Source organism: Cygnus olor, chromosome 1, assembly GCF_009769625.2.
Source record: "Cygnus olor isolate bCygOlo1 chromosome 1, bCygOlo1.pri.v2, whole genome shotgun sequence".
Classification (NCBI taxonomy): domain Eukaryota; kingdom Metazoa; phylum Chordata; class Aves; order Anseriformes; family Anatidae; genus Cygnus; species Cygnus olor.
Window position 1 is genome coordinate 124766836 of NC_049169.1, and position 24881 is coordinate 124791716.

Consider the following 24881-nt stretch of genomic DNA (forward strand, 5'->3'; position numbering starts at 1 on the left):
GTTCCTTCTATAGTTCTAAAAAGCAGTTTACAACAGGCCGTGGTTGACATTTAATCAAGTTTATAATTATTTTCACTAGTTTCCTATGTAGTATGACCCCACTCCTAAATTAAAATCTGTGTCTGTGTCAGCTAAGTACGTGACAATATATGTCAAGCAGGGACAGAGCCTGGAACAACAGGGAAAGGCCAATATGGCCGCTTAAACTCATTACTGATAGGCACGGGTGTAAGCTGCCTGCAGGAGCGCATGGGACTGGAGAGCAGAGCACTTCTCCACTGGCTATCTTCATCCTACAGACATGACAGGAAGAGCTAAGATGACAAATATACCACGTTTCAACGTGCTCCGCAAGCCTGAACTCCGAGATGGTACACAAAGAATTTGTGTTCCAGACAAGACACCACTATGGCAGCAGCCACAGAACCTCTTGTCATGGAAGATGTCTACGGAACGGTCTCCACCATGACCAACAACAGGTGTCTGCATCTACTGTCCTTTAACCTGCAGCAAGCCCCCAAACCTTAACTTCAGGCAAAGCTGTTATTTACAGAGGTAGAATTTAGAGTTGCACAAAATCATTTCTGGGATTTTAATCTCAGTTCAGCTACTTCTACTGCAGTCAACAAAATTCAGTCCATCCTTTACCTTAAACAGAAGCAAACATTATCTAATCTACCCTCAGTAAAGAAATTTTTGCTAGCTCAGCCAAATGAATTTACTCATAGTAATACTTCTGCTCTTGCTTTCTGTAGTTGCCATCATGTTCTTTCATGCCCATTTATTTTCTAAGGCTGTACTCTCCATCTGTTTCATTGTCTAAATGTCCAGACTCCTAGGACCACAGAAGCTATCACCAGAACTGCCTGCCTGGGAATTAACTTCTTTCTCGATATTTCCTATAAAAGTGACTTCTGTTTTGCACCATAAAGATACAGAACCTCTCTAACTCTGTCTCCCACTTTTTTAATTATTCCTCAGCTCCAACACAACTGTTGAAATAAGTGCCACTGGTGACTGTTTTCAGCTTAAGAGTTGATTTCAGTACCACAAAAGGTTTCGTTCTGGTATTTTAATGGTAAATCAGATTTATCTGCTCCACTTGCTCTCTACAGACTCTTAGCAAGTTTATCATTGTATCTCCAGCTATGAAGTCCTCCCCATTTACCAGGGCTCTTATCAAAACAGTAGACTTCCACCCACAGCAAACTGTCACTCCTTTCACTCCCAATCTTCCACTAAAGTCAACTTCTATCCACAGCTTCAGTTTTTCCTTTGCTTTCTAATTTTGCAGAAGAGAAGTCTCTTACCCTCTTCCACAACACAGATACGCTTTCTTCTGCGTATTTCATTTCCCATCATCTATTCTTTGCCACAAAGTTCTTTTCTACTCTTAGGGAAAAGAGGAAAAAGCAGAAGCTCACCTTCATATGAGATACCTAACATTATATAAACAAAATCTGTCAAATGTAAAAGCTACATACTATTACTACACTAAAGATACATATATATAGTAATATTCTGTTTATGTTAACATGGATGGGGAGAAAGAAAAAAAAGCATGAAGTTACACTGTAACATTGCTAAGGAGAAAAGTTATTTCTAAATGCAGAAATAGAAGACAACAGTATTCAAACCAACCAAAACAGCTTAATAGTTATCAATGAGAACTTGTAAAAAAAATTTTTTTTACTTCACCTTAGGAGTTTGGGACTGTACAGAGAAAGGATTCAGTGGCATTCCAGCAGATCTTTTTCTTTTCAGCATTATAATTGGTGGTGGACTTGGTTGAACAGTCTGAATAGTGAACAAAAAGAGACAGTGACACAATGGAGAAAGGTTGTTTAGTGTTTTCTTTTGCCTTGGTTAGTAACATTTTCCATCAAAGAGAAAGAAGTTCACCAATATTTCTCATTCACTAAACAAAGAAACCTCCAGATTCACAACTCAGCCACGTTGAAAGGAAAACTTATCTGAGCAATCAGCCCACCAGGAAAGACACTAGATTTTTTTGGAAAAGTTTGAGAGAAAAAACTGTCATCAGTGAGTGAAACAGTTTTCAAACTGTAGTCACTTCAGTACCTAATCATGCTTTTAATGCACAAGTATCAGAATAATTGGTGGGATGTTCTGCATGTCTGCTAAAATAGCAGTACTGAGCATGCATGCCTTAAGAAAGGCAGAAGTGCTCTTTCAACATTGTCATACTAGAGGAAAAAACATTTCAACTTATTTAGATGTACAGATATTTTGCACTCATCCATATCAACACATAATAACGAAAGAAAGGTTAGGAAACAAACACCACCACCAAAAAACAATAGCTAGCTACTATTTAAATAGAAGCCATAGTGTAATTACTATCATTATTTCCCCTGCTTAACACTCCACAAAATTTGACAGCATTAAAATACATTTGCTTATTGATTTGAGGGTTTTGATAGCCTAAACTATTATAATTCTCAATCAGATATCTTAGGGAGGGGTAAAAATGTGAAAAAGACCAAAATACCAAGAGAATAACTTTACACTGGAATATTTACAACCATCTTATTGCTCTCTAATATACATATTAAGCTTATTATGATAGAATGTATTTTAATTTACTATCTCCCTACAGCACTTTTACATGTGAGCAATCCTTTTTGAGAAATCCTGATAAGGGGCATTAACTCCTTGAAAACTCAGTGATGAGCAGGAATGGCCTATTTGAGACAGTCCAATCTGGGCTGCTGCAGCAGCTATCTGGCACTCCTAGCTCAGGGGAAGTATTCATCTGGTTCCCTGGAGCAAACCACGGAAAGCAGGAGGCAGGCAGAAGTTGAGACATCTGCTTGATCTTGTTATCTGCTTGACCTGTTCTCCCTCATGTCCTCCGGTGAACGCAAACATGCCAGACAGAAATACCCTACAGTACACTGGCTGGAGCATGGTGATGCGCACATACGGTACACGTCATCCAGATGCACCAAGTCCTGTTCCACTCAAGCTGACTGAAGCCTAGAAGGCTGCATTAGCACGGGCTCTGGGTCACATTATAAACTGTCTCTGAGCAGGAGGGACTAGTTTGGGCTTATCAAACCAGTACGGTCATGCAGCTTCTGTGCGGTGGAGACAACAGACAGGTAGACTGCGTACACACACGGAATACACCAAGCAGATGTGCTAGGGCAGAAGTCAACTTCAAATGATTTGATTTGAGGAAGAACTTTCTTCTCTTTACATGTTCCACAGCAAGAAAAATAAATGGATTAGACTGTCTCAAGCAGATTTATACACTTACTTCAGCATTTAGATCTTGAAGAATATCCCCTAGTAAATCATCCTTTGAGAGGTCCACAGTTTTCTGCAAGATAAGATAGCCAAACATCTTTCTTTAAGATCGCCAGACAGCTCTTAACTATATTTGGAAACCCAATCAGGACACTAGCAGCAAATGACTCAATTGTTTCTACAAAACACATGCATATTTTCAGGAATGCTCCATAAGCAAGAGCTCCTGTTCGGAACTAGACAAAAGAACTGAAAGAAACCCTTGCTTTACTCCACCCCCACTAAAAGTAGGAACAAGTTTAAAAAAATCTTTAAAATTCAAAATGCAGTAACTTACATCTGTGTTTTTCTTCCCAGCACTGGCAATAAACATAGACTTAATTGTGTTTGGCTTTGACACCACAGACTTCTTCACATTCTTTTTATCAACTGCAGATGCTTTGCCACCTTTTCCTACAGAAAAAAAAAAAAGATAAAACTTGTGACTTCATCAAAAAGTTAAATTTTTGAGGGTCCAGTTATTAGCAGGAATAGACAGCTGAGGTAACCCACTTCTTCCACCTTTATGCTGCTGGCTGAAACAAAGCCTAATAACCTTTTGTTCACTGCCAGGTTTCTAATGGATATCATGCACCAAAAAAATATATATATTCAAAGCCCTATCAACATCATATCTCGCCTAGTCACCTCAGGGATGATCTTTGCATCCATACAAGTCCATACTCCAGAAAAAGGACCAAGATACATTTCACAGAAGCATCTGCAGAGAAGAAACAAGTGTCCAGGAGTTAAGCACTAGGCCTGGATTCTCAACATCAGGCTCCACCAAGATGATAAAAGCTGGCAAAATAATTTGATCCCAGATCCATAAGAGCACGTAAGGATTTTAGTAGCAAGAGAGACCTTGCATCCTTTAGCCGATGGCTTTGGAAACTAAGAACTTTCCCCAGGTGCATTTGTTGTGGAAGTGAACATATACCCCCCAGAAGACAGAGCAAAATTACCCTGGTAGCAGTAAAGTAGTTAGAGGTGACTTTACCTGACTTTGCAGACCACTACCCTCTGCATCACAAAGACTGAAAGAATCCAGCCACAGCCACTGAACTACACAGCTTCAAGTAACATGCCATGTGGCCCTATTCACCACATACTGATGCCAAGAAGTTGCCCGTTTCAGGTACCTTTCAAAAGCAACCAGAAGATCATCTACAGCAGCTATGTTCAACCTACCTTTCTTACTGGAACCAAGAGCATCATCATCTAGATCTTCATCAAAGATTTCCCTTCCGTCTTCTAAGTAACCCACCCCATCTGTACAAAACCAAATTGGTATAAATTTACATTTCAAATTCTGTCTCATGATATTTCTAGATATATGCGTAATCTAACATTTCACATATTTAAATGCTTTTTTAACATAGAGCAAATGTTATAAATGCAAATGCTAAAATCTACAGCACTCTCAGCTGCACCTTCCATTAGACTAAATATAATAATACAAGTTTAATTAGAAATTCTCACTTAAAGCACTTCTTTTTAAAGTTACATCTCTGGTAACTGGAAATAAAATTTCAAAAACAGTTATTAATGGGAAAATACTTTCACTACCATCCTAATACACTACCATGAGAACAATGGAAAAGACTCATTTCCATATAAAAGCTCATCTTTTTTGTCTACTGAAACGACTCTAGGAACATACTGAAATATAACTTACGTCAACACATGAACATTATGAAACCCAGTTGAGTTATAATACTATAATCAAAATAACTCTAGTCTGAACGACTCTTAACTTACCATCATCAACAATCCAGTCATCATCCTGCCGTTCTCTGACCATCTTGGAGTATTCCTCCTCATCTACTTCATCATAAACACCGGTGAACTCCTCAACCTTCAGTTAAAGTACACTGATGATTAACAGCTCCCATTCCACCAATTATTCATATAGGTCATCAACAAGAACACAAAAGTTCCCAAGAACTGTACATCTTCCTAGACCATTATTCACAACTAGTAAGCACAATTATTCACAGCTAGTAGGCACAGCTATTCATTCAGTTTAAGTTTCTTTTTTTTTGGCAGTGACAAAAGGTCAGTTTTTAATCTTTAAAATTATTACAGTATACTGAATCTACTGAAACACCAGCAGAGATTTCATTTGAACCTGGGATGCCTTATTGCTCATTTCACACTACGAAAAAAAAAAGCCACCACAGTTCTGACCTCTTGCTCTACCCTTAAGCATCCAGACGAGCTCAACAAAAAGGTGATTTGATATGCTCAAGAATAATGCTGAAGATGCTCTTCTGTGCCTGACTGAATTTGCATCTTAAGGATGTAGGTATTTCAGGCTTCTTCAGACTTCTGCACCTCAATGTGGAGGTCTCTTCCTGCTGGCATTGCAATTAATTAGACAGTAACAATGTCATACTGCCAAATTTCAGTTATATCAGTGAAATACTTGACTATTGTTTTCTTGGTAGAAACATTTGTCAATATTAAGGCATTTCAGGATTTACAGCTTTGAAATTCATTTATAGCTTAAGATCATTTTAAGTTTGAAAGAAGCAAAAGTTAGTCCTACCGTAACATTAACTAAAGCAATTAAATTTTAGAGGCTGGTCCTTCCCTGTGGGATAGTTCCCAAGCAAATACTGTATATGTTTGACCTGCAATTATTACAACTGTTTTAGTTTTGAAAACAGAAAGAAACAAGTAAGTGATGTCAGAACACGGCAAGACAACTACATTCTAAAATATGCACACCATTTAAAAAAAAAAAAAAAAGGAAAGCTGAGCTGAAAGGCAGTTTTTGCTTCTCATAATTTTTTGATATGTATCAAAAAATAGTAGTATGCATATGTATCAAAAAATAGTAGTTAAGCATCTCAGCTCACATACCCTTTTTATTAAGGAGAAAAGATAGGGAATGTTTACCTCATATTTTAATTTTTCACCGGCTTTGGCTTTTTTCAGACGTTCCAGTGCTTCTTGCTGGCCTCTCCTAGATTTCTTCTCACGTCTGGAACGTGATGCAGCAAAACTTCCAGATTCAGCCATGGCTGAAATTGATCAAAAACACGGGAAATACGTTTAGCAACGAGCTGCTGTTACCCCTGGTGCTTAGAGCAGGGCGATGTGCTAGCGGCTGGCTGGAGCTCTGCTGGAAACCAAGGCGCCCGTAGCGTGGCGCACAGCTGGCCACGAGCACAGGGCCACTCTGGGGGCCACTCCCGGAGCCCCACCGAGAGCCCGGCCTTTCACGGGGAGAGCGACCAGCCCCAGGGCCGCCCCTCGCTCGGCGGGGACACCCGAAAAGCAGCCACCGGGCCCCCCAAGGCGGCTCCCAAACCCCGTCACCCCCCAAGCCCCCCCGTTCCCCAGGGGGTCCCAGCTCCCCTCACCCCGTCCCCACGGCGAACCGGCCGCAGGCAGCCCCGAGCGGCCCGCACCGCCGCGAGGCCGCCCCGCTCCCCGGGCCTCCCCTTGTCCACAGGGACGGCCCCACACGGCCCCGGGCTCCCCTCACGCCCCGGGGCCCCCCTCGCACGCCGCCGCCGCCGCCCCCCCGCCTCACCGCCCGCTCGCCCCGCGCCGTTCTCGGCCATGGCGTCCGCGCGCGCACGGCCGGCGCCAACGGCTCCCGAAAGTGGCGCGAGCCGCCCGCCCCGCGAGCCGCCGCCGGGCCGCCAGCCAATCAGCGGCCGCGGCCGCCCCGCTCCCTTCCTCTTCCCTCACCCCGCCCCCTCCTCTTTTTTTCTCTTTTATTTATTTATTTTTATTTTTTTTTTTTTAAACCTTTCGGGGTTTCTCACCCGCCCCAGGGCGCAGAGGGGTGGCAGGGCAACAAGTGTCCTGCTCGCCTTATCGTACCGGGCCCCCTTCGCCCGCCTGTCTGAAGCCCTCGGGCAGCCTCCCACTGAGGGGCAAGGGCTGTGTGGGAAGGATGCGCCTCAGCTCCAAAAACAGCTGGATTTAACTGGGGCATTAAACTGCTGAACTAAAAAGCTAATTAGATTCGCCTGTGTCCTTATAAAGAAAATAAATAAAAACAGGGAAAACAGTGGGTTTTGTTCTGTCTTGCCACAGCTTTACCTTGATTTTTTTCAGTCATCAGTCAGCCGCTGCCCAGAGAAGTTTCCACCTTTGCCTGAACTTACCTGAGAAACTTACCTGAGGAGCATTTGCTGCTCCTGAAAACACATGGGCATTGACTCTAGAGAGATGATGCCTGGCTCCTTATGGAGGCAGGTAGCACTAGAGCCGTCTGAAAGCAGATAGGACTCTCCACACAGCTGGAAGGCTGTTACCAGAGCCTTACCTAGTACTACTTGGCCTGAACATACCAACTACCTCATTTTCAAATATCTAGGGAACAGAATTTACATGGTTCTGAAACCAAACATTATTTTCCTTCTCCACAAGAACTCCTTTGCATTAGTAAGAGGAAAAAATTAACAAACCTACTAGACATTGACGCTTCTAACTTACTTACCCAGTTCTTGCTACAGCACTGTACACCTCACAGCTGCACCTTGTCTCAGATGCAATCAGAAAGCCCACCCTAGGCACACATAGCAGCTCGCTGGCACCACAAGAGAGAGCCCTGCTCCCCCAGCCAACCCAACAGGCAGCGCACCCATTTCCAGGCACGCAGAGGGAGAGAGGGAGAGACCACCCCTCTTGGCAATCAATAGCTAGCTGCAGGTCAGCCTAGCTGTAGCACACCCACGTCCTTGGAAGCACTGACAGCTGTAAGAAGAATGCCTGTCTGACCTACAGATGTCATTTCATTTGGTGCAGTGCATCCATGCCTTTTTTTTCCCCCCTTTTTAAAAAATACTCACAAATAAGACCACATGACTGAGCATGAAGCGGAGTTCAAACTCAAGGTAGTCAATTTCTTAAGCTACAATAGACATTTGTAAAATAACAATGTCAGAAGATTGTTCGGTTTGAATAAAAATAAAGCGATATTGCATTTCACATATATCTATCTAGCTGATGATCTTTCCCTGACTTAGTGATGTTCAATTGACTGGATTTTAACACTTCTGATTAAAATAAAACAGTACCCTTTGTCAGCTGTCAAACACAGAGTGCAATGTTAGTCATTCAGGTGATGCTATGGTTTGAGCCGGTACACAGTGATACAGTTAATTGATCAAACTGGAGTTGTTGCCATAGCTCCATTGTGGGACAGCACAGATCACACAAAAGCCTTTTTCATGAATGCTAGTTCAATCCTGACATTCATCTCTGACCATAACAAGAAGGTATCTGTTTCCCAGAGCATAGCACAACAAGCATTTAAGTGATGCAGGGAAAGAGGAAAAAAAAAGGGGGGGGGGGGGGGAGGGGGGAACCATGACAGTTTGTTTTGGAAAAGCAAAATAACCCAGCAACATTTGGGACTTCCTCTGCTAAACAGCTTTATCACAGATTACTCTGAGCTGGTCTTTAGCCTTCCTTGGGACACTCGTATAAGAGCAACTTGGCATGACCTTTTCTCAATTGTCTTTTAAGTAAAAGAAGTGGGAATTTCACTGTGCAGCTTCAAGCCACTCAAAGAAAGTGTGATAGCTACAGAAAAAAGCATGAGAGAAGCACAGTAACGAAGATGGTAGGCAGCCAAAAGCGCAGTGCAGAAGAGGAAGCTCAGGAAACCTGCACTTCCAGACTGCAACGAAAGGTGACAAAGATGTATTTTCCATGTTGTTTTCTTACAGCTATAATTTAAGTGTATAGATATAAGTTCTGAATCAAAAAATATTAGTTATGAATAGAAAATACTGTAAACTCACTGCAAGAGCTCCAAGTTAATATATACTGGCGTATATATTAACACATGAAAGTATAATTGGAGTATAGTATCAAACCTTTGTTAAAAGAACAAATTACTGTATTGAGGATTACTGTGTTCTCCCTTTTTATATATAGGGCATGCTTGATCTGTCTCAAAGACAGTAGGACAAAATGTTAAAATTCTCACATTCCAACATTATGCTTTAAGCTTATGCTTTGTAATTTTTTTTGATGATGGAAAAAAAATCTGTTGATGTTACAAGGGGTTGTATAAAACACAGAATGCGAATAGACCTTGAATTATAGCAGAGATGGCAAATTCAACTTCACTAACTTAAAATGCCTGCTCATTATTACATCCCTGTTGAGGGCAGAGTATCTTTGTGAGTATCTTTGTGGAGAATCGTGTCCATATGTATGCTACTACACAGGATATGGGTATGTATGTTTTATGTGTATGCTACCCACAAGCACCACGTATTTCATTCTCCTACTTATATTGGTCTGAATTATATTGGTCTCCTTCTATTGGTCTGAATTAATTCATGTTATCACTCATTAGGTGTAAATGAGTTAAGTTAAACATGATTCATTTCTTTGACTATATCATTTCAGCAGCTAGTTACTAAACTAGGCTATTCAAGTGACATGTTAACAACCCGTACTGGCTGCATAGGGTACTAAATTAATAAACGAGCACGGATAAAGTAAATTAAAAATCAAAAATCTGAAATTATTACTTACCAAGAGTTGCTCATTTTCAAAACTTTTCACGGGTATTTGACTGATAGAATATGAAGAAACAGATGCTTCTCCATTTGTTTATTAATAAAGATGATAATGCAAACATATGTTTAGAGAGCAGGCTCCTTAACTACCAGGTCTGTAAGTGTCTTTTGTTTACTGCACATCTATTTTTAATTACCTACCACATTACCTGCTAACACCAGGATAAGGAGAATAAAGCTGCTATTATGATGCAAAGGTTCTGAAACATAAACATGGAATAGAAACTAGAACAACAGCTTGCATTAATTTCTATTCTGACAGAAGAAAGTAGGTCTATGGAATGAACATCCAGAAATTATTAAAAAAAAAAAAAAGTTAAGTTCTACTTGTGGTTAAATTACAACAATTTCTAACAATTCTACCTGAATCTGTGGAATTATACTAACAGTAACAGAGAGCAGAACTGAACCACCTCCTTGCCTCATACAATATTCCTATTCAAGCCTAGAATAAAAGTACAAAATATTATAACATAAATAAGGAAGACAAGTTAGGGCAAACTCACAGAGAAAGAGCCCTCACATAATTATAATGTCTAAGAATTAAGTCTAATACCAATGGTATTCAAAAGCATACAGTTATTGCCATAGCATGAAAGTCTCTGTTTTAACTACTTTCAGCACTCTCTCTTTACAATTTCACAAAAGTTAACAATTAATATGTAAGCAAAACGTTATTGCAGAGAGGCTGTTACATTTCAAGATGTGGCTGAAGATCAAATACACGTCCATTGGCAAATACTCTCGGTGTTCATTGTTTCAAGCCTCTTCAGCAGGAAAGAGGAAGCCATCACAATGCGCTGTAAAATTTACGGTTTAGTTGTAGTCCCCAGAGGTCTCTTTCTGAGTTAGTGCCAGTAGAGCCTGTACTCACAGCACCAGGAAGCAGCAGGAGCCGGTTACTTCCCCAGCAGAGGGAAATTCAGTGCTGTGTCCCACAGACATGGATCAGGAGCAGATCCAGCAATAGTAGTCCAGGTCAGGCACAGCCTGCTGGTCAACCAGGCATGCCCGTGGCGATGAGGCAGGTCCAAGGTCAAGCCTCAAAGTCAGCCCATGGGTGTGGATCAGGCCTGATGGTGGTATTCAGGGTCAGACACAACCCAATGAGCACCAGACAAGTCCACAGCAATGAGTCAGGTCTGAGGTCAAACTAGGAAGTAACAGCATGGCTGTGGCTGAGCTGGAGACCAGCACTCTTATAATGCAGCTCAGGCAAGGGATGGTGGTGCAGAGCCCCTGGGCTGAAGGTAGAGGCTGCAGGTGAGGCTGGTCAGGGGTACTGGGGTCCTCTGAGAGCTAGCAGCTGCCTCCCCTCTGAGCAGGGAGTGTCCTCACACCTCATGGAGACTGGGGCTCAGAAGGGATTTACCGTGGAGTGTGGGTCATCAATGCGCTACTTCATGGACACTGAGCCAGGGCAAAGACACAGCATGGGGAACCCTGGAGGCCAGGGTGGAGGATCTGCTCAAGAGCCAGGGCTGGGCAGGGACCATCATGGTGGGCAGACCAAAGCCCAGGCAGGGTCAGGCTGATGACTCAGAGGAAATCACGTGGACAAGACCCCACAGAGCCATGGGGCAGGCACTACTGTGCTCAGTTTAGGGGTTCAGAAGGCCTGAGCTTCCTGTCAGGGTGCAGCAAGGACACAAGGACAGGGATAACATGACACAGCTGGTGAGGGAGAGACCCTACCACCCTGGGCCCCATCCCACGTGGTAGTCAGGGTCAGCCAGGAGTCCAAATCATCAAACAAGATTATGGATTTGCCTCGCCACACAGACAAGCCAGAAATGCAAGTCAGAGTCAGGTCAGGGTCAGTGATGGTAACATGGGTCAGGCACAGGCCAGAGACCACCAGGCAAGTCCACGATGATGGGACGGGTCCCAGGCCAGGTCAGGAAGTCAGCCCACGGGTCAAGGTCTGCATCAGCTGGGTCCACTGCCAGGCTCCGCTGCAGCACAGCCGGAGCTGCACACACCTACAACGTACTTCAGGTGCGGACTGAAGGCCCGGGGCTGAACTGAAATATTGGGCTCTTTGGCCCCATATGCTGGCAGCAGATATGGGGACACCCCAGCTGCGACTGGTCAGGGCATTTAGGGTCAATTAATGCATTCAGGGCACCAACATGCAAATCCCATGTCAACCTTACCATATGTCCAGAGTCCATAACTCATCGTAACAAAATCTTGTATATTGAATAGTATAGATTAGTACAGTTGGAAGGGACCTTCAAAGACCATCTAGTCCGACTGTATCACTACTGAATTGCTAAAGTCCTACTGAATCACTTTCCATATTTATATTTGGCCTTTTGGTATCATTACTGTTTCACTCGGGTAGTAGAAATACAGAAGTTCAGCTGTTACTGAGGGTCACTTTAATTCTCTCATTCTTGTATTTTTCAAAAATTCATGACCTGCTTAGAAATTATGTAATCCACAATAATACAGAACCTGGGAAAAGACTTTCCACTTTCCCTCTCATCTTTCAACAATAATAACTTCCCCAATTTTTTGTACCTTTGAGGCTCTTAAGCTGTCAGAATTCTTCCCCACAGCATAAATCATTTTGTCATCCTGCTCTATCTAGCCTCAGTGCGGGATCTTAGAATAATGCATGTGGGAAGGGGCCTCAGAGATCTCTAGTCCTTCCCCTGCTCAAAGCAGGACCAGGTTGCACAGGCTGCTCAGGCTGTGTCCAGTCAAGGTTTGACTGTCTCAGAGGTGGAGACTCCACAAACTCCTGGAATACCCTGAGTTCTAAGGTACTTGCAAGCACCATCAAATCTAATTCCTAGCCCACACAGGACCACCCAAAAATCAGACCGTGTGTCTGAGAGCGTTGTCTAAACACTCCTTGAACTCCAGCAGGCTCAGTGCCATGACCACGTCCCTGGGGAGCCTGTCCCCGTGCCTGACCACCCTCTGGGTGCAGAACCTTTCCCTAACCCCCAGCCTGACCCTCCCCTGTCCCAGCCCCACGCCGTTCCCTCGGGTCCTGTGGCTGTCCCCAGAGAGCAGAGCTCAGTGCCTGCCCCTCCGCTCTCCTCGTGAGGGAGCTGCAGGCCGCCATGAGGCCTCCTCTTGGCCTGCTCTGCTCTGGGCTGAACAAACCCAGGGACCTCAGCTGCTCCTCATATATCTTGCCTTCTAGACCCCCCACCATCTTTGCAGCCCTCCTTTGAACACTCTCTGATAGTTTTATGTCCTTTTTATATTGTGGTGCCCCAAACTGCACACAGTATTTGAGGTGAGGCTGCACCAACACAGAGCAGAGCAGGACAATCCCGTCCCTCAACCAGCTAGCAGTGCTGTGCCTGATGCACCCCAGGCCCTCCTGGCTGCCAGGGCACACTGCTGGCTCGTGTTCAACTTGCCGTCAACCAGAACCCCCAGATCCCTTTCTGCAGGGCTGCTCTCCAGCCTCTCGTCGCCCAGTCTGTGCACACAGCAAGGGTTGCCCCTTCCCAGGTGCAGAATCCAACACTCGCTCTTGTTGAGCTTCATGCAGTTGGTGATTGCCCAGATCCCTAATTTGTCAAGATCTCTCTGGAAGGCCTCTCTACCCTTGATGGCTTCAGCAGCTCCTCCCGATTTAGCGTCATTTGCAAACTTACCAAGAACAACTTCTAGTCCTACATCCAAGTCATTTATGAAAAATTTAAATAGAACTGCCCCTAAAATGGAGCCCTGGGGAACTCCCCTAGTGACTGGCCACCAGCCTGATGCAACCTCATTTACTATAACCATTTGAGCTTGACCCATCAGCCAGTTGTTCCCCTATATTATATTTTTATTTAGCTATCCCCTGTTCCATCCATCAGGAAAACCTGTAGGGTGGGTTTAACTCCTACCTCTCGCCCATCTCCCTCTATGCTCCACAGGCTTTCTAGAAGGCCATTTCTGAAAGTGCTGGAGTCTCACTCCTCTGAGTTGTCCAAAGGTGAAGAGAACCTGCCTGACACACCAGCCCATACCATTCCCATTCAAACATGGCACAGATCCCACAAAAATGGATATGAAATTGAATGAGAACAAATGGCAGTAATCTAATTTCAGTATCAAATCTGATTAAAGCATGAAAAATTAGTCCTGGGACTTTCATGGTATGGTAAACATGCATAGGTATGGTTTGAGAATCAGTGAAAGAATTTACAAATTATTGACATACTTAAGGATAGGCAGGAAATCAGACAAGTCTGACAACTTGACGTTTGTGTTTAGCTTTGTAAATCCAGAAAGCATATGAAGTTTTTTCTCCTTTTCCCATAGTTGCTTCTTTGCAGTCTACATCTTGTCTTCCCTCATCCCGGTTTTACAAAAGAGACTTTCTTTAAGGAAGTCTTTTTCTCTCCACACTTCCGCTATATCAGTCTATCAAAAAGTAGCAAATGTAGCCTTTGCTAAATTTTTGTTGTTGTTGTTTTCAAGATTTATTTTTTTAGTATGTTTTTGTGTCCTGTTTCCCAACACATTTTTCTAGCTTTCCTCTACAAAGCATGATCTAGGTTTTCACTGCATGTTATCCATGCTCCACTCTCCAAGCAGAACGATTAGCCTCTTTATGTCTTATTTCTTGGGAGGAGGTGGTGCTTCTTTATTAAAAACCTTCTCACCGTAGTATACAAAAGCCTTAACAACAATCTAACAGTTACCATCATAAGGGAGGGGCTGAGATCATCTTTTCTGAAGGGGAGACAACAGAAAGGATTTACAAATGATGGAGACCAAACTTGGGTTGTCTGTGTCTGATCTAAAGAGTAGTTCTCTGGTGCTTCTCAGGCGTCCTTTCTGTATGTGCCCATTCCACTAGTATCTGATCCCACCTTCCAATACTAACCAGACACGATTTTTTCCTTCAGGTCTGACTCACACGCTTTTTGATTCTCCCTTGTGGACACCAACAGGAAAGCAACTGTGAACCTAAAAGAGAGTCCTTCTGATCAGTTTTGGTGGCTTGATTTGCCTTATTTTATGAAATAAGCTGTTATAGGAAGAGGTCTTCAGAGTTTCCAAGTCCCAGGACTAAACAGAGGCAGTTGTTCTGTAGAAATAGACAAGGGTTGCTTATTTTCACCCATACTCAGTAAGGAATGGGGTTCCCAGATACTTTAATAGCTAAAAACAAGATTAGGCACACCAGTACCGTACGTATTGCTAGGGAGTAGCAGGAGGGGAGCTGCTCCTTAAGGAAAGGCAAATCAAGAGCCTAGATGGATCGCAAGGCTGGCAGATCAGGAGCTTCAACAGTCAGGGCCCAGTCCCACCATACCCAAGCAAGGTGAACAGGACAGAACAGCAGATGGTGGCAAGGTCCAACCAAGAGTCCTGATCGTAAGGCCATATCATGGTGATGAGGCAGGTCAAGCCATTTAGTCAGCCAGCAGATATAGGTTAGGAACAGGTCCAGGGATCACGAGGCAGGTCTACAGAAATAAGGAAGGGTTGGGGTCAAGCCAGGAATTCAGCCTGCAGCTTCAGGTCCAGATCATACTGGTGGGTGGGCCAAGCATATGATGGAGATCAGTATTCCTCCAATATTGTTCAGACAAGGGCTGAAGCTTAAAAAGAGCCCCTGAGCCCACAGGCAGAGGGTGTGGGGTGGAGGCCCCAAATCAGGCTTGTCAGGGTCAAGAAGTTTGCTTAGTGCCCTCAGGACCCTGACACATATGAAGTGACTTACATCCTTACATCCAAGACTAAATTTGCCCAATTTTCATGAAAATAGAAAATGGCACACCACTGTCATGAGTGCCAAACCTCTAACAAAATATCAGATCTCTCCTCCCAGTCATGGGAAGCAGCTGTATCATGCTGGCAGAAGTTTTTCCACAACTGCTCAGTGGACAGAAGGTGCCCAGCTGGTAACATGTTAGATCAAAGGCTTCAAAGTTGGCAAAGCTATAAGCAATTCAAACAGGATATTAGGGTCAGACAATCTTAATTATTAATAAAAGCTAAACTAGCTAACAGATACTCATTTTACAATGCATGGGTACATGTTATGCTTTAAATAAGGTGCGTATCTCTAGATTAGCAAAATCTACAGTTATTAAGTTGCTGGTATCCAAAATATTAAGCATTGATCCCCAACTTGCATGCCGTCTAGAGTAAATTTTTTTGGTGTTTTACTTGGCAGGTTGGCATTTGAAATAGTACAGGAAAAGATCCGTGAAGGCATTTGCATGAATATGTGACAAGTGGGCAGATAAAGGTTCACAAGAATGACAGAGAAAAAAAAGGTATTGGAAGCTTTTAATATTGAAAAAAGAGAGAGCGATGGAATACTGAAGATCAATCCAAGAAGTTTGAAATAGAGCCGGGGGAAAAGGAAGGCAGCAGATAGATTGAAGATGGTGTGATTTAGCCTTGTCAGGCAGCTAAGCACCACACAGCCACTCGTTCACTCTCCCCAGGTGGGATGGGGGACAAAATCGGAAAGGTAAAAATGTGAGAGCTCATGGAGTGAGACAGAGCCAGCTTAGTGGGTAAAGCAAAAGCCACGTGTGCAAGCAAAGCAAAACATGGAATTCATTTGCTACTTCCCATCATCAGGTAGGCGTTCGGGCACTTCCATGGCATCAGGGTTCATCACGTGTAACAGTTTATTGGGAAGACAAATGCCACCAGTCCGAACACCCCCGTCCCCCCTTCACCCAGCTATTATTGCTGAGCATGGTGCCATGTGGTATGGGATATCCCTTTGGTCATTGGGGCCAGCTGCCCTGGCTGTGTCTCCCCAGCTCCCGGTGTGCCCCCAGCTTCCTCGCTGGCAGGGCAGCATGAGGAGCTGAAAAGTCCTTGGCTCTGTGCAAGCACTGCTCTGCAACAACTAAAACATCCATGTGTTATCAACACTGTTTTCATCAAAAATCCAAAACACAGCATTGTGTGAGCCTCTACAAGGAAAATTAACCCCGTCCTAGCCAAAACTATGACAGAAGGGTAGAAGAGAATGCAATAAAAATACGGGCAAGACAGCCTTAGCAAAGGCTTTTGTGTGGATTTGAGGGGGTTGGTGTGCATGTCTAGAAAGGCAGAAGAGGGGAAGGTGAAATTGTTCCGGGAAGAGAGAAAATAATGGCTTGCAGAGAAAAAGAGAAAGGAAGGATAACAACATACTTTAAATACAAATAGGAAAGAGATTTTTCTTAAATTATATTTATCTGTAATGAGTGAGTAAGAAGCAGGAGAGAGACAGCATGAATCATTTAGGCAAACTTTATACTGAGATAGAAAAAGCAGTGGGATCTGTAATATTTAGCAATATATTTCTCAGTACTGGTAAAGTAGCTGTAGTACCGTGCTTACACCACTCTGCAAGAATGTATAGATACCCAAAAAGCGACACAGAAGATAGTGAGGTGGCCTGTCAAATGTGACGTATAAGAAAACTTTGGAGCTGGGGCTGTTTAGTCTAGAAGAGGCATATGAGGTTTGTCAAAAATAGCAACCTGTCTGCTGAATGCCAGATCTCCACTCCAAATCCAGTAACTGTTGATTCAAAATCTTAACCATAAATAGTCAATGCCTACTAAAAGCAAAAGAGAATAAAACTGTTCTCTATGTCCAGTACGAAAGCAAGGCTGCGGCCACAAAAATTCAGGTTAGATGTTAAGAAAAAACTTTCTAACAAGAAAGTAAGAACAGTGATAAGAATGGATTGATTAAATTATTGCAGTCCTGGGGAGAGAATGATGAACCGAGACTAGCTAATTGAAATGCTTCACAACCTCTGTGCACCCAGCAGGAAAGTCCCACTGCTGGGAAGGCTGTCCTCCCATGACAGCACAATAATTAAAAGCTTGATTGTTAAAAATAGCAAGGACAACAAAACAATCTAATAACGGGAGAAACAGACCTAACATTTCCTACTCTAAGTGACTGTTCTACGACTGCAGAAAGATAAAATTAAGACACATATTTTCTTGGTCCAATACCAACCATAATTTCTTACTATTTTCTTCGAAAGTGCTTGTAAAAGCAGTTCATAAAAGAGTGAGAACACAAAGAACCTACCCCAAAGTTGATCGCCCCACTTATTCAAAATAGTGCTATAAGGCATGGATGAATGGCACTTTAGAAGCCCCTATTTTAGGTACTTACAAATTTCAGAAGATTTATCTATAAACTATATTGGAACTGACATGCCTTTTTAAAAAAAAGTCTTATTGTGGCCTACAGCTTCCTCACGAGGGGAGCGGAGGGGCAGGCGCTGAGCTCTGCTCTCTGGGGACAGCCACAGGACCCGAGGGAACGGCACGGAGCTGGGACAGGGGAGGGTCAGGCTGGGGGTTAGGGAAAGGTTCTGCACCCAGAGGGTGGTCAGGCACTGGGACAGGCTCCCCAGGGACGTGGTCATGGCACTGAGCCTGCTGGAATTCAAGGAGTGTTTAGACAATGCCCTCAGACACACGGTCTGATTTTTGGGTGGTCCTGTGTGGAGCCAGGAGTTGGACTCGACAGTCCTTGTGGGTCCCTTTCTACTCAGAATATTCTGTGGTTCCATGATTCTGTGATTATTGAAAGACTGTCTAATTTGATTCTGTACAAGCATTTTGAGAATATAGTATTTACTAAAAATCACATCTCTGCTACAGGAATGTGGAAAGAGCCAGATTTTGTTATACCAAATCCTGTGTTTTTACCCTTAATAATTAAGGGTATATAATAAGGTAATAATTAAGGTCTGTCATTACATATATATTAAAAAAAAAAGCATGGATTTAATCCATATGCAATTCTGTAAGGCACTCTCATAAATCAGAAGTACTTTTAATTTACTTTAACAAAAAGGCGATAGTTTGTAAGCACTGTGCATTCCTCTGGAATGATGAACTACACCTTAAAAATGAGTTAAAGCTACAGTATCAGATAAAATTGCATGGAAGCAGCAAAGTGATGGTGTTGGAGGCAGTGAAAACCAGTAGGTGTATTTAAATTGATACCTTTCATTCTCTGCCCTTGCAGGTGGGGAAAAAAAAATCCAGAATTGTGGGGTTTTAATCCCGGTCTAAAAATATGTGATTTAACTAATTGATCATCACAGCAATATGGTATCTTTTTCTTCTATTTTTTTTGACTACTAATTCCAGCAAGTCTCTCTATATAGACTTGCCTATATATCTTATGTATATATAGTCTATAAGTCTATATATAGAGAGACTTGGCTATACCTACATATATAGGTCTGTGTGTACGTATATATATATATACACACACAGAGAGAGATTGATAGATAGGTAGAAAAAAACATAGTATTTTAAGTATTCTGTTCCAGCCATAAGCCATTCCGCCATCTTACAAAATCTTGCAGCTGACAGCCATTAAAGCCTTCAGGATCCAAAAAACATATATTGAAGCACAACCCAGCTCATCTGTTAAATATTCAAGAATTTATTCTGTGATGTTTTCTGTAGATGCTTGTCTTTGAATTCAAACCCTATTTAACCATGCATCTCCCCAGTTTTCCATGGCTTCCTGCTGACTTTTGGACAGGAAACACTCGAGGGTCTATTTTTCTGTAGTATGACTCAGGTCTAAGTCAGAAGACTCTTGCAGCCTCTCTCATGGGCAGACCATTTTAAATACAGCTTCTGCTGTGGTATTTAGTGCTTACTGTCTACTGAGGCACTTCAAACACTTGGTAATATTCTCTAGGGGCTGCAATACACTCCTGTCCCTGCTTTTACAAAGGACATCAGAAGCATGGAGTGTCCTGCTAATACAGCAGACCTTAGCCTGGAGACTGCTGGGTGTTTACAAACTTCTCTGTAGCAGTAACAGATCTGGACCACTGAGGGCATCTGAGACAAATTACTGTGTTAGCAAGGGGCTTAGAGGTAAGTCATTAAACTTTGCTGAAGATGGGGGTATATCTTTGCTTTAGCATTTAAAGAGCAGAAAGCATTCCTTGTTAACTAATTGTATAATGCACATCATTTCCCTTCTCAAGCAGCTTGAGGTCTTCAACAGGTTCATTCCCAGTTTCCACGTACAGGTTGCTCTTCTAGGCATTTTGCCTTAAGGCAAGGATGCCATTTGTATACACTAAGTAGCACAGCTATGACCTTGACGTAGTAAGCTTGATGAACTAAGTTTCTCACTTATCTTAAGCCATCAGAGAAAGGGGAATAACCTCTCTGATGGAAGTGGACACATTAATTCAGACTTCAGCCATGTTGTCTGATCAGTGCTCGTCTGCTAGATTCAGTTTAATATGCATACTATGGTAAAAGCATGACAGAGATTTTATAGGTGATGGTGTCTATAAGGAATTGAAGTTTATTTAGTTGCATTTGTGTGCATTTCAATGACTAAACTGAAAAAAAGGCAAGGGGGTATTTAAAAATGACAGCCTGAAAATATAGAGGAGTCTGCACAGGAATACTTGTCTCCATGGTGTTCAGCTGCACAAGAAGTCCAGATGGAGATAATACTTTGTTTGAGAATGGAGGAGATTTAAATGTAACAGCTAAATATTTGATATATATATGTATATATCAAACTTGGAGAATGAATTGTTCCAGTTTGCAAAAAAGAAATTCCATACAAACAAAACAAAAACAAATACAAAACAAAAACAAACAAACAAACAAACAAAAAAACAACCAACCACTACGTCTCAGAGGGAACCTTCCTTGCAATTAAGAATTTTCCCTGTTTGCTGTCTACTCAGTTCAGATCTTGGAATTAGTGTTAAGGGGACTGGATCATGGTTTCCGGGCTCGTTTGCATATAAAATCAATTTATGCACCATGGGACAGGATTTTTATGCATCAGATGTCTATTCAAGCCCAAGCAGTTGTTGCCAAGAGCTCCGTTGTTAAAGGCTGTGGCTATACGTCCCGTTTACTTCTGAAGAAATAGCAAGAGGATGCCCAAGAGACCATACGCAGCCTGATGCAAGATATTTGGTTACATAAAAGAAGTCAGATGCATGAACCATCCCACTCATCACTCTTTCTCCACTGGTCTTTTAAAAGTTGGCTTGCTAGTAAGGATTTCCGGAAGGCCATCCACTCAGCTTCTCCAGTCAAATCTAATTTTTATTTATTTATTTTAGAGAGTAAAGAACACATCTTCCAGCCTTTTGAAAGGCCGTTTTCCTCCACAGCAAGAAGAAGAGGCAGTTTAGGATGCCTTGTCCAAGAACCTAAAACCAGAACATTAACTAAGATCTTCAGAGCCAGGGTGGCCTGTGACAAAGTCAGTTTGGATGCATGTGACGGACCCCACATTCTTCCCCTGCCTTCTCACCAGAGCCTTTGCCATTATTTCAACTCTCTCTATTAATGCGGTAGAAAACATTTTCTTGATCATGCTCTTCAAACAGAAGGCAAGAAAGCTTTAGTATAAAATATCTCCCAAAGTTGGAAAAGAAGTGAGCAACAACAAAGGTATTCCACTTCCACGTTGAAATTCTGGCACCACTTAGCTGATAACACCACTGTAAGAGAGATATTGTTCTTTAATGCTACATGTATATAGAAAAAGATCATCTCTACGAAAAAAACATTATGAAATACTAATTGAAATGCAGCCAGGCTCAATAGCAAACTCCCAGCATGAAAGCAAAGATGGAGTTCACCTTTCTGCGCACAAAGCGAGGTGAAGGAATTTACATTTCCAATTTATTGGCAATCATCCGGCTGCATAGCATCTCTTCCCCTTCATCTCCCACGCTAGGTCAGGAAGGGCTGGGCACTGACCCCAGCCAGGCATCTACCTTGTCCCGCTCCTTCTGTGCCCTGGCACTGGTCGCCTGGGAGCTGCCACACGCGGCTGGGTTTGTTGAAGGGCTACTTGTGAGGTCCCTCTGCTCATGTCCCGACACTGCTCTGCCCAAATGTCCTCCTAAAAGTGTAACACTCCTTGAAATATTTTTCCTGAGGAAATGAGCACTCACTTTGGGTCAGAGTACCCACTTTAGTTAGGGCACCCGCTTTGGGTCAGAGCACCTGCTTTGGGTCAGAGCACCCGCTTTTGGTCAGAGTACCAACTTTTGGTCAGCGCACCCCCTTTTGGGGCAGAGTACCCCTTCGGTCAGGGCACCCCTTTTGGGTCAGAGCACCCATTTTTGGGTCAGAGCACCCCGTTTTTGGTCAGGGCATCCCTTTTTGGGGTGGAGCACCCCCTTTGGTCAGGGTACCCCGTGCTCAGAGCACGCCTGTGGGTCAGGGCACCCCCCCTTGGCCAGAGCACCCATTTTTGGGTCAGAGTCCCCGATTTTGGTCAGATCCCCCCGTTTCGGGGCGAAGCAGCAGGGGGCGGGCCGCGCGCGCAGCCGTTAACGGCCGGGAGCTGTCCGTTCAGCACCCGGGGCCGGGCGCCTCGCCCCCTGAGGAACGGCTCCTCCTAGCTCGCCTCGCCTTTATTTTTGGGGTCGTTCTATCGGTTTTGGGTTCTTCATTTCTGTTTTTATTTCAACAAGCCGCGCCGCTCCCCCCCCCGCCGGTCCCGGCCGCGCCCCGCCCCCGCTCCCCGCCTCGCAGGGCCCCTCCCCTCCGGCGCAGGCGTGGGCGGAGCCAGCGGGCGCCCGCCGTGGCGCCGCGGGGCGGTGGCGGCGGCAGCCAGCCAATCAAGAGGCCGCATGCAAATGAACGCGGCGCGCCGCTAGGCCGGGCGGGGAAAGAGGGAGGGAGGGAGGAGGGGGAGACGCCCGGTTGCCATGGCGACGCGCGGGCGGCTCCCGGGGAGACCCCCCCCGGGGCGGGCACCCGCGTGACGGCCTGAGGGGGACCGGGCGGGGGGGAGAGGAGAGGAGAGGAGAGGGGCGGGGGGGGGCTGCCGCCGGCCATGCCAGTGCTCGCCGCCGGTGCTGAGTCAGAGCCGGGCCTCCCGAAATCCCCCGGTGATGAGCGGCGAGGAGGGGCCATGGAGGAGCTGGAGCACACCTGCCCCCAGCCGCGCCTGGTGAGTCCGGGGGCCGGGGGGGGAACGGGAGAGGGACGGGGATGGGGATGGGGAAGGGATGGGGAAGGGAAGGGGAAGGGAAGGGGAAGGGATAGTGATAGTGATAGGGAGGGGAAGGGGAACGGGAAGAGGAAGGGAACGGAGGGGAAGGGGAAGGGAAGGGGAAGGGGAAGGGGAAGGGTAAGGGGAAGGGGAATGGGAAGGTGAAGGGGAAGGTTAAGGTAAAGGGGAATGGGAATGGAATTGAATGGAATTGAAGGGAAGGGAAGGGAAGGGAAGGTTAGTTCAGTCCAGTTCCCCTCTCTTATTTTAAGGCTGCCCTCGCTGTGCTGTAGCCCCGCTGGCAGAGGAGCCCGGTGAGGCCCCAGCCCCGCTGGCCCTGTGCTGGGACCCCAAGGGATTTTGACTCCCCAAGGGGTCAAAGCCTCCTACCTCCCGTGCGCTGACCCAACACAACCCGTGCGTTTTCTGTCTTTTCCCTGAAGCCTTGTGTCGTGCCCGTCGGGAGCAGTCGCTCCTTGCCCTGCCGTCGCCTGCCCCTTGGTAGAGGCGGCAGGAGCCATACCTGCACGCAGCACCCAGACCCGCAGGCGTACCGAGGTGTGGAGGTCTGCGACTGATGCAACAGTTTAGACACGGGGTATCAGCTCACCGAGCTCCCGGGTTCTGTCACGGTCCTAATTAACGCGTACTTAAAAACCAGACTTCAGTAATTAAGCTCAGCGCGGTAGTCGAGACATTTAATGTGACAAGGAATAGCAACGCTCGTTGGAGTTGACCTAAATTGACATTTTCTGCTTGCTAGTGGTATAATTAGAATAAACTTTAAAGAAAACTCTTTAATTTGTTCAAGGGATGCTTTTGGAGCTTTCTAGTGGGGAAGGTGAGCTCACGTGCCGTTCCTGCAGGGTGTTCGTACACACTAGGATTTCTCTGTCAAAAGCTCAGGTGTAACAACCCGTCTGAATACATTACTCCATGTAGTCTGACGTTTTAAAAGATCTTAAAGAAAGAAGTGACAATATGATGCCAGTATTTACAGTGTCACCTATTCCAGTATAATTTCTGTGGAAATTAAGGTGACAGCTAGAGTACGCGAGTAAAGCAGGGATTCATTACGGTGTTTTAGATCTTCACAGGTACCAGTAAATTAATAACAGGCAGTGGAGACATTTATCTGAACAAAGATTCATGGAAAAAGTGTCCTTATGAAGTGGTATTTTGTCAGCCAGCAGATCTACATTGTCTTCAGGAAAAAAATGAAAAAAAAAAAAAAAGAAGTTTAATGGGATCTACCTCACTTGGTTAGGGTGTAAGGAATGTTACAGACAAGTGCAGTCAAGTTCCCCTTAACAAAGCTGTGTCTCAAGTGGGAAGAATTCAGAGCTGGTGTCCAGAAAAGCTAATCACAACTCCGCAGATGTTGAGTAGTAGTGGGGGTTTTAAGCTCCTATCAGATGCTTTTAAGTATTTTCAGTACATTTTCTGATCCCTCTCCTTTGAAGTCAGTATGCTCAGTGGTGGATCACTGGACAAGTCACATACTTCATCCGTACATCTAAAAGCGGTATATATCTCGGTTAACGTTTTAGTATCATCCTGTTCTGCTGGACCACAGGATGGTACCTCAGGACGATACCAGTGTGGCATTTACAGAGGACTTTTTGATGCTTCTCTTTGGTTATTATACGGCTCTAAAATGAATTATCTGGGCCTTAAAGTTCTTAGCGTATGCTTGTATTTAGGAAGCTCCTTGTGTTAAAAGAGGATATTAAACTTAAGAATGAGCCCAGATTTTAAAAGATGGAAAGGGGATTAGTTGTTTTCTGCAACAGTTGTTGTTGTCCTGTTCATTGAAAAATGAATTATTTAATTGAAGCCTTAAAACTCTGAATATTTTTAATGGATATCTGTCACTAGGTCCTCTGATTTTAGGCTATGGAGTCTGCTAGCTTGGCAGGAAGTGTCACAGTAGGACTAAGGAAAACCCCTGTATCCTTCAATGAGCAGGGAAACAGGGCACATTGAAGGCAAATCTCAGGTAAGTTTCAATGTGTATTGAAAGCTGATGTTTTCCGGTGTGTAGTA

At 44.2% G+C, this 24881-nt stretch overlaps 2 protein-coding genes across 19 annotated transcripts in view; one reads left to right on the top strand and one right to left on the bottom strand.

Annotated features, from left to right (window-relative positions):
- POLA1 (DNA polymerase alpha 1, catalytic subunit) overlaps positions 1-6972 on the bottom strand; it is a 203219-nt gene extending 196247 nt beyond the window's left edge. For 12 of the 14 annotated variants that reach the window (XM_040531432.1, XM_040531371.1, XM_040531381.1 and 9 more), the window contains exons 1-7: positions 6857-6946; positions 6217-6341; positions 5074-5170; positions 4504-4584; positions 3611-3726; positions 3284-3346; positions 1699-1797 (exon numbers count right to left, since the gene is read on the bottom strand). In XM_040531432.1, coding sequence (XP_040387366.1) covers positions 1699-1797; positions 3284-3346; positions 3611-3726; positions 4504-4584; positions 5074-5170; positions 6217-6341; positions 6857-6887 — 612 coding nt within the window. In that variant the 5' untranslated portion in view covers positions 6888-6946. Of the gene's footprint in view, positions 1-1698; positions 1798-3283; positions 3347-3610; positions 3727-4503; positions 4585-5073; positions 5171-6216; positions 6342-6683; positions 6776-6856 lie in introns of those variants that run through there. The other 2 variants (XM_040531361.1, XM_040531486.1) reach the window with 2 other exon arrangements.
- Positions 6973-7680: 708 nt separating this feature from the next.
- The window catches only part of PCYT1B (phosphate cytidylyltransferase 1B, choline), a 47086-nt gene continuing 29885 nt past the window's right edge, over positions 7681-24881 (top strand). Inside the window, exons 1-2 of one of the 5 annotated variants that reach the window (XM_040531531.1) lie at positions 22651-22793; positions 24729-24834. In XM_040531531.1, coding sequence (XP_040387465.1) covers positions 24796-24834 — 39 coding nt within the window. In that variant the 5' untranslated portion in view covers positions 22651-22793; positions 24729-24795. Of the gene's footprint in view, positions 8972-22616; positions 22794-24713; positions 24835-24881 lie in introns of those variants that run through there. The other 4 variants (XM_040531542.1, XM_040531509.1, XM_040531520.1 and 1 more) reach the window with 4 other exon arrangements.